The following is a 13,354-nucleotide window of genomic DNA, read 5'->3' as shown; positions in this document are numbered from 1 at the left end:
ACACCACATTGCAAGGATTGTACTGGGGGCAGGGGCAGTCTGAGGAGACAATCCTTCCCCTTCCCACAATGGGCATGTGCCATACAGAGACGAACATGCTGACCCCAGCAGTTGGTCACTTTGAGCAGTGTCTGGGACAGCAACAAGCAGGGAGACTACACAAGGGTCCTGCTAGGCCATAGAACATTGGCAGCCCGGAGGATCATGATAGGCCAGATTCAAAGGTCTAGCAGGCTAAATAAGGGTCTTGCGCTGTATGTTGTCTACCTCTGTAAGGGGATGGACAAAACACAATTCCTTTATCTTTTTCACATGAAAGCTGAATGTTCTAGCCCTTGTGATTTCAAATATACCCCTCCCAAATTTGAACAAAATATATATTGTAGTGTTTTCTCCCAAGTTTTTAACCAATTTCAGTGCTCCTATTCATGGACTTCTCAAGAAGCAGAAGAGTATTTTCTCAGTTTGAATGCTGACGCTCAGAACTCTGTAAGCAAGTAGAGTACTGTCAAGCACTCTTTCCCACTGCTGCTGTTTTTAGCCTTCCTACCGGTAGTGGCAATAAACAATTAAAATATTATTTAAGAAAAGGAATATCCCCATCCAAAATGGGGTGTGGTAGTAGAGCAGAGTACATCTTTAACCTCCCTAGCCTGGCACCATTGGGACCTGACCAGTGCCAAATTAAGGGAAGTCAATATTGTCTAGCTGCATTACCAAAAACACTTCCACTGTTTACTGGGATCTTACAAGACATCACAGGGGTAAAATTATAGCTAAGTAACAGCACAGAACACTTGATAGCCAGGACTGGAAACTGCAAACTTTATGGAACCACAGGCAATTTGGCCACACCACTAGTAAGTGGACATTCAGCTAGCTAAAATCATGCTGGACCACTGATGTTGCTAAAGTAGATTCAACTTGTACTAGAAATGTTGTTCCACTGCACCTCTTCAAATAAGGCTCTGGATGGGGATGACATTTATCTTACTCTGTTTCATCAGTTAAGTGGATACGATGATGGAGTTTCAAATCTATCAGATATCCAGTAGGGAGAGGCTTATGGAAAAAGTGGTGTCTGACTCAGGGTCCAGGAACACCATTCTAATAGAAAAGTGAGTGTTGCTGAGGGGCTGAGCTTCTCACTAAGGAATTGTCTCTTATTTTGAGTGTGGAATTATGCCTCCTCTCTCGCTCCCCATCTCTTTTAATCTACCATGCTGTTTTAGTTCTATGTAATCACAAAGAATTTACACTACAGATAATTGTCACATGAAGAATATGGACAATGCAACAAAAGCTTGTAATGTTGCATAACTCCTGTGTAGTAAATTGACACTTCCCTCCCCGGTCATTTATTTGTTCCTTATCAGTGGAAATAGGAATATTAGGATTCTTGGAATAAAGAGGTTATTAATTAAGGATTTGGGAAAGACCAGCATAAAAATCTCATTCAAGGATTTAAATGTGATGCAGAGATGAGGGTAAACAAATGAAGGAAATGTGTCTGAAGAGCATCAAACATTGATTTCTGTGGTAGCAGTCTGGAAATGTTGAACAGGCATGGATGGGAGATGAAGAGGAAGGGCACTACAGTGAAAGTCAAGAAGGCATTAACTGGATACCCTGAGATTGATCCCTGTATTTTAAAATATTTTGTATATAAATTGTAGCACTTCAGTCTGAAATTCCTGAGATGCCAGTAGTGTTCACAGAATCACTAACAGCCTTTAGCAATACTCCTAGATCAGGGGACTGTAATAATTTGCAAGAGATGATTAACACTGCAGCACATTTTAGAACATGCTTCACAAACCATTAACATAACAGATGTGAGTGGGGGCAGGGGGAGAAGAGAGTAAATCCTTTTATCTGTTACCTTCAATGTAACATCACAGAGTTGCCCATCTTCATAGAAGTGAAGAAGAGAGCTATGGAAATCCTTCCAAGCTTCATTTGCTTCAAATACAAAAACTTCTTCACCGTCACTGGACAGAGATTTTTCTTGCTGCTGCTGCCGCCTTTTCCCTTTTACTTGATAGTGTTTTGCTGGCTCTGGGAGCCCTGATTCTGTAGCCATTGGATGTTTTCTTCTTTCACAGCATGAATATTCAAACACTTCTCAAAAAAATCAAGCTTCACTGGAACTCAGACCAAACACCCACAGTCAAGAAGAATCACCATCTTTCTACTGGCAACGATTAAAACAAACTGATTAGACATTCTTTTAATAGCATGTTCCAAATATACATCATGTCTAACATCCAATTTTTGCTTTTAAAGTTCTTACTAATAATCTGCTCCTTTGAAGATATCAAACAGGAAGCACTGGGCCACAAGTCAGAATCCTGTGCAGATACTATCTTTCAAAGACGAATTGTTTCTCCTATGGAAAACTGAAATATCTTACTACATCAAATCAATCCAAAAGTGTGGTGTATGCGCCTTTTTTTTTTTAATGTCTAGGCAAAAATTAAAGTCATGAAAATATCAAGGACATTCTGTATTTAACATTTCTTCCATAAATAAACAGAACAGCAATTTCAAAGTATTTGAGAAATAGAAAAAAACCAAATGAAAGAAACCATGTTTTAGTGCTCTTATCTAACAACCTCAGCCAACAAAATTCATTTTTCTTGACCTTTGAGGCATTAAAATGAAGATGTTGTATTAAACTTTGTGCCTGCTTTATCAAGGATGACTGCCTTTTTATTCAGCCCCACAGTGAAACCTTGTTTATGTACATCTCTAAAAACTAAAGAAATTTTAGGTATTGATGTCAATACTTCTCAGCAAGAATCCCAAAAATAAAATTGTTCGAGGTACAGGGAAGGAATGTGTCTTTTTATTATTTTGAATTTCTATGCAATTCTTAAGTATTTATGTGAACATAACTGACTTTAAAAAAAAAAAAAAAAAAGTAATTTTAGGCCCCAAACTAATGAAAACGGTGAGGGTTAAAATTTGTGAAAGCATCTACATGACTTATGTTCCTAAGTTATATTTTCAGAAAGGACCTGGGGCAGGTCTCTCAATCATTAAATGTTATGAAAATATTACTGAAAATTCTTGTTATGTCTGCTAGGAAACATTAAGGCCTAGTCTATGAAATTATGCTGATAAATCTATCTTGCATAGGGTTGTAAAAAAAATCCACTATGTTAAACTGATCTAAACCCCAGAGGAGACCTCACATTGTTGACAGCCATTTTTTCCAATGACCTAGCTGCTGCCTCTCAGGGAGGCTGATTACCTACCCCAGTGGGAGAACTTCCCCTCACCACACTAAGGTAGCGACTTTGCTAAAGCATTACAGTGGCACTTATGTGTAAACAAGCCCTTCATGTGTTAAGAGTACACCTTCCCTCCAACAGGCTTAAGGCACTGCACAGAAAGGGAAGAAGAAAGGTATGTCAATTTCACTGTTGTTTAAAGGAAAGAGAAAGAATATTATTGTTAGGGGTATAGTCTCTCATTACTAGCTGCCACTTTACTGCAGCCTCGCAGTTAGCTTAGAAATACATTAATAGGTTCTAGCAAGATGATCCAGATTTATATAAATGCTCTTCACTTAGAAGTTAGAGCATATTGGTGGGACAGGGGAAAAGGAGTTTAATCCATGTTTTTTGCTACAAGTCAGGGAAAGTACTACATGCAACCCACAGTAAGAAAGTGTACAAAGGACAGCATATGCTATCATTGCACATCATTATGTGCGCATGGCAGAGATGTACTGTGAACTGAGGGAAAGGCATCTTCAGAGGGTGTCCAATGTTCCTTTGCTTCACTGCTGAGAAACAATGTAAGTAAATTTTTTCTTGATAATTTAAAACAATCCACCCTGTAGGGACACAGTATGAATATGCAATAGAAATAGCAAAGTGCATAACGTTCTTTATGCCAGGAATGGCAAGAAAATTTTCCATGTTAACATGGAACATGTAAATTTGTTGATATGGGTACGAAATTGCTAAAACATGAGAGAAAAATCTATAAAGATGAAAAATTAGAAGCACTAAAGTTATCAATCTGCATAAAATTTGCACTATTATTTTCTCCCTCACCCCTGGGCCCCCCAAGACCCCTGTTCGATTAACAACTATGCAGCTAATTTAGGTACTGCAGCAGGACCCACTTGCCCTTGCTCGGGTTTATGTTTCTGTCCTTCAGCTAGAAGGGCATTGTGGCAGGCATGTCCTGCTTTGCCTGGTCTGGGTAAACAGTCCTTCCCATCCAACAGCTGGACTCAGGCTACCTGTGGGAAGGGAGCTCTAAACACTCCTCGGAGCTCAAGCTTCCTGCTGTTTCTAGCAACTCTGGCACTGTTATCAGCTTTTCTGATTCTTCCCTTCTCCATTGTAATTCTCTCCTCCTCACTCTAACCTCCTCTCCCACTCCTGGAAATCTTTTTTATTTTTTGGTTTAAAAAGCCCCCGCCCCTTGGCAGCCTGAAGTGAGATCAGCCAGCCCTAATTGATTCACAGCAGCCCCATCTCCAGCTACTCCCATTCCACCCATGAAAACTCCCCATCAGCTGCTCTTGGCTGGCCTGGAGTAACCATCCCCTAATTAGCCAGCACAGTTTCAGCTTTTTAGAGCTGTCCTTCTCACCTTCTAATCTAGCCCTCTGTCACAATATGTAAACATTCCTTTTAGGCTTACTTTGAGCCTTTGACACAAATGTGTCTACTCAGTTTTTTAAACTGAGAACAGAATAAAATAAAACACATCTACAGGTATCTAGCCAGTGCTCTAGGCACCTTCCCATTTGCCACTATAAGTAGTCCTTTTTCTTCTGTAGAAAAGGGAAATGCGCATTGTAAATCTCCTGTCTTGTTTTAGTAAAGTCCAGCCATGTGGAGGTTTGTGTGGAAGGTTGGTTTTTTATGCGAGTCTCCAGATTTGAGAGCTCTTTTTTGATGTTTTCCTGTTTGCAGTACAGGATGCTGATCAGGTGGTTCCCCACTTTTTTAGTGAGTGCGTGGCACAATCTTTCACCATAATCTGTGTCGTATGTTGATTTCGGTGGGTTTTTTCCACCTTCAGTCCTTTTGGTATGATGTCCATCTGTTTGCATTTGGAGACAAAGATGATGTCTGTCTGTATCTGTGCAAGTTTTTTCATGAGGTTGATGGATTCCCACTCAATACAGCTAAATGCCTTGCACAGTGACAAATATCAGAGGGGTAGCCAAGTAGTATCATTTGAAGAAACAGACTAACTCGGCTACCCCTCTGATACTCCTCACCAGGGAGAGTGAGTGCAGACACAAGCACTCCAGCCACGGGGAGAACCCAAATGAGGTGTGTGTACCTGTTCCAATCAAACTGCATTGCAGCTGTCACAGGAAAGGTGAAGTTTTTGAAATCTTGTTAGAGAGTAGCTGATAATTCTGGCACATTGCAAGTGGCTGAGACTTTTGCAAACAAGTGATGCATCCTATAATTTCCCACCTGTGTGCAGAAGAAGTTGAAATAAGGATTCATCAGGTGTTATTCTTAAAAATGGCCTTGTTATGGCAGTTTCTCGATATATTATTGAGAATAATTCCGTCAGCTCAGAAAAGTTCATTTTTGATACAGAGCTTCAATAAACCCCACTTTACCTAAATCTTCCCAAGAAACCTTGCCATTGTTAATACTGACATTGCAAATACTACCTGTAAAAGTGAAGCATGGCTATTGTTTTGGGCAGGTGCACATTTCTTTGCAGGCAGAGAAACAAATATTAAAAGGTTGTGAATGTAGACTATTAGCATTATCAGGATCTTAGAGCTCAAGGTTGACAAATCAGAAAAAAAATTATCAAGGTGAGCAAATCAGAGACTAGAAGCGCAGAAGGGGGGGGGTGGGGGGAGTCAAGAATTAGATTAAGCCAAGTATGCAAAACCTTAATTACTATTTTTGGTTCTCTGTGCCTTAAATATTGAGTCTGTTCTGGTATGGCTATGGTCTGAAGAAGTGGGTCTGTCCCATGAAAGCTCACCGAAAGATTATTTTGTTAGTCTTTAAAGTGCTACTTGACTGCTTTTTTGTTTTGATATCATTACTACATATTACTTTGGGATGCCAATATTCTCTACCTTATACAAGCACTCAGTAGAAGATAAAACTACACCACAGGCTATTAATTTATTTTAATTGAATTGGAGCTCTTCACCCACCAACTCCCAGAAGTCTTTGTAAGATACACAATGGCTTGTAAATGGTCTTTCATAGCCATGCTAGCAAAATCCATCCTTAATGATTCTGTGACATGATGTGCTCTATCACATTCAGTCAAGGGTGGATATCTAAACTGATCCAATTGATTAAGTTATCCAAGTGAGCAGTTATTTCCCTACAGATTCTACCTGTCCCCTAGAAAAATATCTCAGCCAAATGTAACAAAGCCCACTTACCTTCTAATTACAGAAGCCCTGGTTTTGTTCTTGCTAATTTGCTTTTAAAGAAATTCTACTTATATACTAGGTTAAATTACATGCTACAAACACACTCTATTAAGTTACCATTAAAAGAGATCCAGGTACCAGAGAACTGCATGTCTTTTGCTACTTATAAAGTTTCATCTGTTTGAGATAGAACTTGGGCTTCAATTGTATTTTCTATTTTAATTTTTTCCCCACAAGACAAGAAATTTTAGAAATTGTCTACAGGAAAAGAAACCTAAAGTGCAAGGGTTACACTTAAAGCGTCACTAGGGAGATGCTGGATCAACAGAACAATTAACATAATTAAACAAGAAGAAAAAAGTATTACAAAATGCTACATGTGCTTGGGAAAAAATAATTACGATACAGTGCATCAAAAATACATAAACTAGATTGTAAGACCTCATAAGACCACAGAGAAGCAGACTTAAGATTCTAACCTTAACCTAATATTTCCTGATTTTAACAGTTTGATTACAAAATAAACACTGAGGATTTGCAAATAGTGTATTGCAGAGAAGTCAGTTTTAACAAAATTCTAGATATGTAATATTTAAAAGACTTAAAAGGGCTTGCCTATTTAAATCAGTATAGTTTTTATACTTCAAAATGATTACTCTGCTTGATTTTGAAGTTTAAAGTACAATGATGGCTATAAATGTATCAATCTAAAAAAGTGTATACAATCTTGACAGACAAAATTAGTCTCTGGTGCATAGTGCCTCATAGTCATAGGCTGTAAGTAGTAATAATAAAATTTAACTTTACAGAATAATGTAATTAATATACAGTAATCCCTCAAAATGCACAATTTCAAGTTGCACTTAGCTCACATTAATGTGATTCAAGCACAACTCAAAATTCCACTCCCCCAGCCCTGGCTCAGCCCCCGAGCCCTGTGCAGCTCCAGCTCAACTCACCCCCAACAGGGCCATGTGACCCTGGCTCACCTCCACCCTCCTGCCCCCCAACCCACCCCAGGCTTAACCCTCCCCAACTGCCCCACCCCAGAACTCACTTTTCAAAAAGAGCTCCAGGTGCTCCTGCTGCTTCCCTGGCTTCCGTATGTGCATTCTGCCAGGGAAAAAAAGATGCCCCTCCCCGACTTCTGTGAAATTCAAGTTATACGAGGGTGTGTGGGGAATGCAACCCTCACAAAGCTCGAGACACTACAGTACCGGTTTCCACATCTCATTTAATATGCAAGTGACCTCTAATGCTCACGCTGGCAGGCTGCACTGTGCATTATACACCACCATGCAAAACAACATATAATAGGAGTTGCAAAACATTTTACAAAATGAAAAGCACCCCATTCATTTTAAAAGTAACCAAGTCAACATAATACACATCAAGCATTCCAGTATGGACACTAGGCACAGCAGACCCCTGATATACACAGAGGTTGCGTTCTTGCACAACCCCATGCAAGACAAATTTCGCATAACTCAGGGGAGGCCAGGATACTGACCAGCACAGCAGCTCCTGTCAGGGTCGGAAGCCTAACTCTCAACTGCTGCCACTGACAAGAGTGGGGAAACTGACCAGTGCAGCAGGGCTGGTCAGTTTCCTGTCTCCTGTGAGCAGTGGCCAGCTGAGAGCTGTTGTGCTGGTCAGCTTCCTGGCTCCTGTCAGCAGCAGCAGCAGCTGCTGAGAGTCAGGCTGCCCCCTCCACCCCCAAAGCCCAAACAGGAGCTGTGAAACCGCTCCTGTAGGGGCAGCAGCCTGACTCTTGCCATCCCTGACAGGAGCTGTGAAACCACTCCTGTCAGGGGTAGCCACCTGAGTATTGCCCCCTGACAGGAGCAGGGAGGCTGCCGCCAGGGATAGGAACACAGAAACTGACCAGTGTAGCAGCCCTTGTCAGTTTCCCTGCTCCTGTGAGTAGTGGGGACGCGGTGCTTGGCTCCCAACTCCCAGCCACTCACAGGAGCTGGGAAACTGGAATACATGGAAACTTCAATTAAAAACTGACGAAGACAAGGCAAGTTGCTCTGTCCCACTAACATTCTTCTACAAAAGAAACTGTCACATTTCCTTGTGACATCAGGTTTGTAATTACATTCAGGATAATGTGCCAGATCTCCTCAGGTGCACCACCTTGCCTGTTCTCCATACTCAATTCTATACAACAGAGGTGGGCAATATTTTTAAATGGAGGGCCGCTCTGATAATTTGTAAGTGATCAAGGGCCGCTCTCTTCTAGGATATTAATGGAGGAGGTGTTGGGTTTGGGATGGAGGTTGGGTTGAGGACAAGGGTCTGAGAGAGAGTTATGACCAAGGTCAAGAGTGCAGGATGGGGTTCAGAGGATTTGGGTTGGGACACAGGGAGGAGGGGGCTGTGACTTGGGGCAGCAGATTTGGGTACAGGGTCTGGAGAGGATATGGGTGCATGACAGGATTCTGGCCAGGAAGAAGTTGTAGGAGAGGGCATGGGAGGGGGTTGTAACCTGGGGCAGGGGTGCAGAGTGGATGCAGAGGATTTGGGTTGTGACCTAGGGCAGGGGGTTGGGTTGCAGGGGGTAGGAGGTGGAGTACTTGGTGCAGGTTCTGGCTGGGCAGCACTTACCCTAGGGAGCTCCCCACCAGCAGCCCAGCGGGACCCTCAGGCAGTCTCCATGCCTGCCATCTCCTGTCATTCCCCTCCCTGCCCCACACTGCTCAAAATGGTCAGCTGCTCAGAGCACGTGCATCTCTGGGAGGGGGGCACCCCTCTGCATACTGCCTGAGCCGCAAGCATGGCCCAGGCAGCTCCCATTGTCTGGCATCCAACCAACGTGAGCTACACGATTGTGCTGGATGCAGGGGTAGCACACCGAGACCCCTTCCTCCCAAGGGGTACACACAGCACAGAGATGCACATGGCCCCAGCAGCTAGCCGCTTTGAGCATGGAGTGGGGAAATGGCTGGCTGGGAGCTGGGCTGCGTGATGGTGTCAGGCCAGATGTGGCCTGAGGGCCACATTATGCCTCCTCCTACTGTACACAGCCTTAGAAGTTATGCATCCTACAAGAGAAACCAGCAAACAAAATAATCCTATGTTTAGGATTGCACCAATTCAGAGAATAAAGATACCTCAAAGTCAGCATTCAGCAGGTATCGAATTAGCCATTCTTGTCAAACCACTTCAGTCAAATTCAAGCTTTAAATTAATCACCCTGACAAAATAATTATGCTCAGGAAACGAAGGAACACATTCCCACCATAGTTTCTGTCATATAAATATTAACAATAGCATTAACTAAATTATAAACTATTCCACTATTGTCCCTCCATCTACCAAGAAAACATGAAAATAAAAGGAGACATGGCTTGGATTGTTTGCTGAACTAACGGATGGAGAGAGACTGGGACTCTGGGATGGATAAACTCTGGTCTACACTACAGAGATAAGTTAACATAGGCAGCTTACTCAACCGTAGCGTGTCAGTGTATACATTACAACCTTGCTTCCCCCAGGTAAATATCCTACTACACCAAAATACTGTAAACTCTGTTATCCTGAAAAATATATCAGGGAATGGGAGATTCCGGTTAATCAAATTTTCTGGTTAACAGCAATGTACCTATTGGTCAGAAATGTTCAGGTTACTTGTAGTTGGCAATTTCAACAAATCACAGAACACTAAATTTTCCACTTACAATGAACATGTGTATGGAAACTTATACTGTACTTTACTGCTGCTACCCCTTTGCTTCTGAAGTCACCATGTGTTCTGACACTTAAAACAATTCGCTTTTGTTTTAGTCCTGTGGTTTTGTATACTAGTGGATGCCATAATTGCAGGATGAACAAGATAAATCAAACAAAAAAAATTAAATGGTTATCACAAACGTAAAAGTGTCTCTGAGAAACTTTTGTAACATGAAGCCGGACACCTGAGATGCTTAAATATTAACTACACATACCAGTAACTTTAATCTGCTTTTACGCACACAGCATCAATGGCCAATCCCAGATATACAGATTCTTTTTATCACTGTACTCTGACCTCTATAAAAACTATACATGACATTCTCTCTTGCTGCTTGTTAAACATGCCATATATCACCCCATAAACTAGCCTTTATACACTAAACACTACAACTGGAAATGCATTCCAGATAATTTTCATATTTCTTCCAGTTAGTAAAGAAAAAAAATTCATACAGCCATTCATTAAATGTTTTGGTTAAGTAGCAATTCCAGATAGTAAAGATCCACATAACAGAGATCATACTGTATCTCCACTTCCAGGAGAGAGACAGGGCTTATGTCCGAGTATTTATGGCAACAGCGTCCCTGTGCAGTACCAACATGAGCTGTGAAACTGACAACCACCCCACGCCTGAGCTCCTGGAAGGGACTGTGAAGACCTGAGAAACAGGCCCTCAAACCCCCTTCTACCTCCCACCACACTGTCACTCTTAAGTTGTTGGAACCATTCCTGGTGAGGACACACAGCAATGACAGGAGGGTAGTGTGGGCATGAATGACTGCAACAATTATTGGGGCAGCTGTAAGTCAACCTAACAGGAGTTGCCTTTAGTTTGTAATGCGGACATGCCCTGGGAGAATTAAGAAGAGGAGGGAAATGCAGACATATATTACAGACTGCAACGAAGAAGCAGCTTCTCACTGTTCAGCCTGAGAATACCCACACATACACAATGGCTGATGCTGCTCCTTACCTGAACCCGTCTGGAGGTTCAACCAAGTGACACCTTTTGCCCAGAAAGCAGGACAAAGACTTGAGGAGGAGCCTAGGTAGGGAGCTGTGACCCTGGCTGCTTGGAGTGGGGCAGTCTGGGTTGGCTTGGGGTGTAGGAAGAGACCGAGGCCCCTAGCTCTGGGCATCCCTCTCCCAAAGATAGATTGCACCAACACCCCCTGTTTTCTGTTCTACAAAATATTCCTGTTGACTAACAAGCCCTTCTTTTCTATATGTTGTTTGAAAGTCACATCTGACTGCGGATGGGGGTGTGTGTGCAGGTTCCTCTGATTCCCCAACACTTTGCTGACAGGGAGTATGAAGGAGGACAGAGCAAGTGATCTATGCAACCTATACATCTCAAGTTTCCTTTATGTCAAAAATTATTTTTGCTTGATACTGGGCCTGAAATAAGTGAACTGATTTGGAAAGAAAATGTCATTCTACTAGCTCCAGCTCCATTTTGTAGATGGACTTATACAGAGAGATCCATACATCTAAACAAAAAATAAACAACTGAATTATTTTTGAAAATATTTAGTTGATTAATATACAGAAGAAAATTGCTTTACCTTCTTGCAGAATATAAATGAAGACATGAACATAAGATAGGATACAATATTAAGGAATCTGATGTGTATAAGAGAATTTGTGAAATACTGTTTTGTGCATTACAGCTAGTAATAATTTAAAAGAAAAATGTCTCCATATATTTGGCACAACCTAAGGAAATTTAATCTTGCTATACAGTGAAACTCAGATGATGCAGACAAAACAGCCTGCAACCAAGCAAATATCTTGGTTCTTGGACAGCTGCTAGCAGGAAAAAAAAAAAAAAAAGTAGGAAAGGAAGCAAAAGCAAATCTGTACCTATGGCGGAAAGCATGGGCAGACACAAACTCGTTTTTCCACAAGCTGTTTTTATAATTCTGTGCACAGTTGTGAAGGCATTAGAAGGAATCTACTTCTTTATCCTACCTGGCCTACAAGCTACAAATACATGTCTGAAAAACTCGTTCTACCATAAACCTCTTCAGACAACTCTCACCCAACCTCAGAACCTTTCTCGCTGTTAGGAGTTGCAGCTGTAATCTATTTACTAGGACTCTGCAGAAGGACTGAGGGCATGACCGTAATGGAGCAGGGGTGCACAAAGTAGGGTGCAACACAACCAGCCTCTCCTGCCACCCACGGCTGCATCACTTCCAGGTGACTCTGACAGCATGCGAAGCCAGCACCTCTGAGCCTTAAATCAGACCCACCCCCCCAACATAAGCTCCTCCCCACCTCCCCGCTTGTTTTGGAGAAAATAAGTCTGAGAAAAAAAAACCCTCCTTTCCCCGCTTTACCTTGTGCCTTGCCCATGTCTCTTTCACATCTTCCAACCTGTAAAGTAAGGAGCGGGGAGTTTGGGAAGGAAATAAGGAAGTGTACTTGGTAAAGGAGAGAAAAACTAACCAAATATCCCTTGGATCAACTGCTGGAGGAGACGCGTGCTGCTGTTTCCCTCCCCTTCCATCAGCCGCTGTGTTAATAAATTCAGAGCCAGGTGGGTGTTTTGCCTGGAAAACTCGCCTCCCTCTTCCTAAGATGTCTGTCCAAGGCCATTGCTCTCTTCTGCGGAGCCTTTGCAAAGCAGCACTTTTGTGATTAGTTTCCGGTTCCGCAGGCTACATGCTCCTCCCCTGCCTTTGGGGATGGGGAGGGAAAAGGGGCAGAGGGTGTGACAGCAGCCAGCAATCCCCAAAGCTTCCCGGAGCCAGGCTTGCTCTGAACAGCTTAGTCTGCAACAGAGACCCCGGGCTTCTTAAAGGGGACCGGATCAGAGACTATAGTACACTGCAAAGCAGCAAGGGTGCTGGATCCACTCACAGGCGTTCCCAGCATAGCCACTTTACCTTTCTGCAGGCATTCATCCTGGCTTCCTTTTCTCATTAGGATTTACTTTTTTCCTTTCAGCTCCTTTTGGTTTTGAAGAGCGCAGAGCCAATTCATAGACTCCTAAGGCTGGAAGGCACCACAGGAGATCAAGTCCAGCCCCTGCTTCAAGCAGGATCAACCCCAACTAAGTCATCCCAACCAGGACTTTGTCAAGCCTGGACTTAGAAACCTCTAGGGATGGAGATTCCATCACCTTTCTAGGTAACACATTTCAGCGCTTCACCACTCTCCTAGTGAAATATTTTTCCTAATACCCAACCTATCCCTTTCCTTCTGTAACTTCAGAC

At 42.4% G+C, this 13,354-nt stretch overlaps 1 protein-coding gene across 5 annotated transcripts in view; it reads right to left on the bottom strand.

The window, feature by feature from the left end:
- KLHL8 (kelch like family member 8) overlaps positions 1–13,354 on the bottom strand; it is a 39,513-nt gene that overhangs the window by 21,679 nt on the left and 4,480 nt on the right. Inside the window, exons 1-3 of one of the 5 annotated variants that reach the window (XM_074993646.1) lie at positions 12,585–12,723; positions 5,317–5,456; positions 1,883–2,194 (exon numbers count right to left, since the gene is read on the bottom strand). In XM_074993646.1, the coding sequence (XP_074849747.1) occupies positions 1,883–2,083 (201 nt within the window). In that variant the 5' untranslated portion in view covers positions 2,084–2,194; positions 5,317–5,456; positions 12,585–12,723. Of the gene's footprint in view, positions 1–1,882; positions 2,195–2,293; positions 2,850–5,316; positions 5,457–12,584; positions 12,724–13,354 lie in introns of those variants that run through there. The other 4 variants (XM_074993644.1, XM_074993645.1, XM_074993648.1 and 1 more) reach the window with 4 other exon arrangements.

The sequence above is a fragment of the Carettochelys insculpta genome, chromosome 4, assembly GCF_033958435.1.
Source record: "Carettochelys insculpta isolate YL-2023 chromosome 4, ASM3395843v1, whole genome shotgun sequence".
Taxonomy (NCBI): domain Eukaryota; kingdom Metazoa; phylum Chordata; order Testudines; family Carettochelyidae; genus Carettochelys; species Carettochelys insculpta.
This window is presented reverse-complemented; position numbering and strand designations above follow the sequence as displayed.